Source organism: Musa acuminata, chromosome BXJ3-4 (assembly GCF_036884655.1).
Source record: "Musa acuminata AAA Group cultivar baxijiao chromosome BXJ3-4, Cavendish_Baxijiao_AAA, whole genome shotgun sequence".
Classification (NCBI taxonomy): Eukaryota; Viridiplantae; Streptophyta; class Magnoliopsida; order Zingiberales; family Musaceae; genus Musa; species Musa acuminata.
This window is the reverse complement of record NC_088352.1, coordinates 40,082,318-40,086,982: the sequence shown is the minus strand read 5'-3', so window position 1 is coordinate 40,086,982 and position 4,665 is coordinate 40,082,318. Positions and strand designations below refer to the sequence as shown.

At 44.5% G+C, this 4,665-nt stretch overlaps 1 protein-coding gene across 2 annotated transcripts; it reads left to right on the top strand.

Annotated features, from left to right (window-relative positions):
- Positions 1 to 741: 741 nt before the first annotated feature.
- Positions 742 to 4,428, top strand: LOC135634825 (uncharacterized membrane protein At1g16860-like). Of its 2 annotated transcripts, XM_065145462.1 has the most exons (4): positions 742 to 1,463; positions 2,614 to 2,769; positions 3,340 to 3,551; positions 3,933 to 4,428. In XM_065145462.1, the coding sequence occupies exons 1-4, from the start codon at positions 780 to 782 to the stop codon at positions 4,123 to 4,125; spliced, it is 1,245 nt and encodes a 414-aa protein (XP_065001534.1). In that variant the 5' UTR covers positions 742 to 779; the 3' UTR covers positions 4,126 to 4,428. The 2 variants fall into 2 exon arrangements, with proteins under 2 accessions (XP_065001534.1, XP_065001535.1); XM_065145463.1 differs by lacking the exon at positions 2,614 to 2,769.
- Positions 4,429 to 4,665: the final 237 nt, after the last annotated feature.

Genomic DNA, 4,665 nt, shown 5'->3' with positions numbered 1-4,665 from the left:
TCTGATCGTAACGAACTAAAACGTTGACAACTGTAGACGTTGAGATTTCCATGCAATCACTGGTCCCCTTGATCCGCGGTAATGTTTTGTTCCCGTCCCTAACGCGACACGTCGGCACGTTCACGAGCTACCACACGAGTCCCCTGATCTCATCCGTCCATTCGACGCGATACGCGATGTCGTTCGTCGATCTCGGGCCTCTAACTGAACGACTCGCATGCTTCGTCGTCAGGTGTTACCTCCGTCGCGGGGACCACCTCTGGTACCCATCGACGTGGTAGTCTTAGGTGCTCCGTCGATAAGGGAGTGCGCCACGTGCTGACGTGATCCCGTGGTTCCACCGAAAGGGGACCCGGCGGGGTTACTCCATCAACCGCGGGAGCAGCCGTCCGCTCATCCCTCGACGGTGCTTGATCCACTGGTCCCTTTACGTACACCACGGATCTTATACAAGCACACGCTACGTGTTGCGTTGCAAGGGAGTTCAACTTGCTCGTCTTTCTTTGCGGGGCCCAGCGCTACGTCGGATCACAATGGCATCTGATTCCAATGGGTGTAGTCTTTGTGGTTGTAATAGTTTCCAGGACGCATGGGGTGGTGACATCGAAGTCCACGAAACGGACGGTCCTGATCTCCAAATCCCAATTTACACACTTTGGTGGGAATAGCACTCCCTCGTTCTCTCCTCCGCCCTATAAGAGGACGGCAACTCCACAACAACAACAACAACACGAGCACAAGGAGTGTTCTCGTGTGACTCATCCTCGCATTCTCCTGCGATGTCGGGGCAAAGGGTTGCGCACCAATTAAGCAATGGAATGGTTGTCTCTGGGCTGCCGATGTCGCCCAAGGAGCGGTCGCCGTCGTTCGGTTCTCGGGCGGTACCCTACACCGGCGGCGACGTAAGGAAGTCCGGCGAGCTCGGTAGGATGTTCGACATCCCCGTCGGGGAAACCGCCACCGCCTCCACGGCTTCTCCCAGGCCCCGATCCGGCCCCCACTCCGGGCCGCTCCCCCGGTCGTCCCCCTCCTCGAGGAGGACCTCCGCCCCGCCCTCCCCCATCCCGGCCACGGGGCTTATCACATCCGGCCCGGCCCGCTACTCCAGCAGGCAACAGACGCCGGCGACGTCCCCCGCGCCCGCGAGGAGGAGGAAGGAGTACGGGGCGGCAGTGACGGTGGTGGACGGGGAGGGGTTCGTCTTTGGGGTGTCGAGAGCGTGGAGGTGGGTGCTGGTTGCGATGTTTGTAGTGGGAGTGGCGACCGGGGCGTTCGTGTGGGCGGCGGTGGGACGGCCGGAAATACTGGTGGGGGTAGCGGCGGCGGCGGCGCTGGTGGTGGCGCTGGCGGTGTGGAGCTGCGTGATGGGGAGGATGGAAGTGGAGAGGTTCTTGAGGTGTCATCCCAACTCCTCCATCGACCCAAGAAATCTCCCAATTGGAAAGTTAGTTAAGATAACAGGGGTAGGTTTCCCTTCTTTTAATTCTTTGCTTCTTTTGTTTTACTCGTGTTAGTTTCTCCTGCATTCTATATTTTGTCTTCATTTTAGGTACTCCTCAGAATTATTATGATTTAAATTGCATATGTGATTGATGATAAACATACTCAAAACATATGGATTTCATTATCAAATGTTAGGGTTGGCAAGCATTTTTAGAGTCTAATAGGATACTTACTTAGAGAACAAGGTTACTTGGGATAAGATAATTCAAGTATGGAAAGAATTTAATAGTTCTACAAATACTTGTTTATATCAAGTTTTTGGCGTGGGGAGATACGGACCTAGAGGCTTAGAGAGAAGTTCTTCATCTTTATATAGAAGGGTTATAAGGAATTCCGAAATTGGGTTGGATTTTTTTTGTTTTGATTTTGAGGTGTTCTCCACCCTCAACATCGAAAAGAAGCTTTCCATGAATAAATGAGACATAGAGTCTTTGATTAGATCAAGCCTAGCTTGTTCACCGAGGGTCCTTTTTTCCTTTTGTGGAAGAAGAATCATTTCGATGGCAAAGGCCATTGGATAATCCTGGATCCTAGACCAAAGATAAGCATATTCAAACCCACAGCCAACAGAGAGCATTTTTTATGACAACTGGGGAAAATGTGCAGATTGCAAATGATGGAAATTGGATTTCTGACCTTGCACTAGGGGAGAAACTCAAGTGGTAGTTAATTTACAGTGTCGTAGAATGCATCCGTGCCTACCGGAATGATGTTGTTACTCAAGATGATTATATGTTTCGAAAACCAGCATCATGAGAAAAGAAAACATCTAGAGCCATGTAACTGAAGGTTGAAGAATGGTATACAATCTTCTCGGGAATTGAAATTATGTCTTTACATTGATGTAGAATTTTAGCTTTTGATTGGCATAATCTATTTAAGGAAGGTTAACCCAAATGTGACGAGAAAGAAAATCCTTTTACCATTTAAATGACTTTCGGATCACTGGACCTGCTTTGTTTTGTTGATGTCATGATTTACATAGCAGTCCGAGTGATAGATAGGCATTCATAATGAGTTTTTAGTAAAAGCAAATTATGTAGCACTCTAGCAATGGTTAAATGAAGACTTCTGTTGGTTGTTATTTGATGCATTTTATCACCGGTGCAGCATGTCACATGTGGAAGTATTCCTCTCGAAGCATCTTACCAAAAGATTTCTAGGTGCATTTATATTTCCACTGATATATATGAGTACAGAGGATGGAGTGGACTCCCTGCCAAGCCAAATCTTATGCACTTCTCATGGGGATTGAGGAACTCAGAGGTTCGATCTTCATGTCTCACTAACTTGAATAGAAGTCATTTATATCAGCTCAAGTTTGGGTGAAATCATCTGTGGGGCCATTTTAGTATTTTTCATTTATTCCTTAAATAATTTTGTGTGTCATGAAAACATCTTCTGTATGCCGAACGACTGAAGTATGCTTTTCATGTTACATAAAAAAACATTCAAATCAAGCACAACACCACTGGGACCGATATGTTAATGAGGGCTGGTATTGTGCTATCGTTCACCCTCTCCAAATGTCATCTCTTATTTCCATGTGGAATTGTACCTAAAGGGATCAGAATAACATGTTTAAATAATTGATTTTTTTTATTTAAAAAAATTAGATGCAGATGTCGCAAAACCAACTACTTTCAAGTAGTTTACTTGACCTAATTGTTGACTTTTCATGCACAGAACTATCGAGAAAATCATGTAAATGAATTTTTGCAGCTAAAATCTCTCCAAATAGTCCTGTCATTGCTTATGATGATATTCCTTGTGTGCTCATACACTTGTGATGCTAAATACACTTCTTTTCTCTTTTCTTTTTGCTTATTCTGACAGAGGCATATAGCAGACTTTTACATATCAGACTCAGCTACTGGGATGAGGTTTCTTGTGAGAGCAGGAAATGGAGCTAAGGTTACTACTTTCGTTAAACCAACAACTATTTTGGATATGAATAAAGAGAAGAAACAATTGTCTCCTGATTTTCTGAGTTGGCTGATGGAGCATAATCTTTCGAGTGATGACCGCATAATGCACCTTAAAGAGGGGTAAGACACAAACCTATGCATGAATGACTAATACGTAATAAGATGATTTGGAATCAAGTGTCCACACAGTAAGTTTGTCCTTGTATTCTTCATCATAACTCCTTAAATAGTAATTGGTACCTGCAAATTCTTACGACCTTCACTCAACTCAACCACTGGCTTTATCGGCTAGAGGTCTTGTGAAACTGCTGAGTCATTCTTTTCTGAGTCACAAGAAGACCAACATAATAGAATGAACAATTATTGTCTTTGTTTACAACTCAGAATATATATCTGCACTTCCTGGGTTTTTATGCTTTCGCCCTTTTTTGGCTAGTAGATGCTTGGTATCTGTACAAGCGTCTGATATCGAGTTTAATTGTCTTGTTCATGTTGCAATAGGTATATCAAAGAGGGCCATACTGCAAGTGTTATGGGCATCCTCAAGAAACACGAAAACCTTATAATGATCGATCCACCCGCAGATATGGTCTCAACGGGATGCCGGTGGACAAGGTGTTTCTTGCCTTTGTTTGTGGAAGGCCTTATCCTAATAGGAGACGAAAGACCTGATGAGGTGGTTTATCAAGTGTAAATAGCCTCCGGTTTCTTGGGTTCATATTTCCTGGGTTCTGCCAATATAGAACTACATGACTCCGAACCATTGCTCGGTGTTGATGACTTAATGTGGTACAAGAGAAGAGTGAATGGCGATGATGCGTCGCTTTTCTTGATTGGAACTTCAACCTTCAACTGTGTTATTGTTGTTGTTGTTGTTTTTTTTTTTTTTTTTTCCCGTACATAGAAGATGCAGATCAACTAAAAGAAATGTGTCCAAGAAGTGTGAATATCGTGCATTTTGTATATTTGGAATGACTAACGTAGATATTGTCTCGGAGATTAAACTTGCACATATGTTCCTGCTCTTCATATCTAACTCGGTGCCGTTGAGGTGAAACCAAGTTTTGCAGTGCAAAGTCTTAACCCAAATTGTTCGTGCCGTTGAAGACAATGAAACACGAGATGAGATCAAGGGGTTACAGATGGGCCGAGCTACTTATCAAGCATTGTGATATATAGAAACGATGACACGGGGAAGACTCCTAACATCCGATCATTGTATGGCTGACATCTC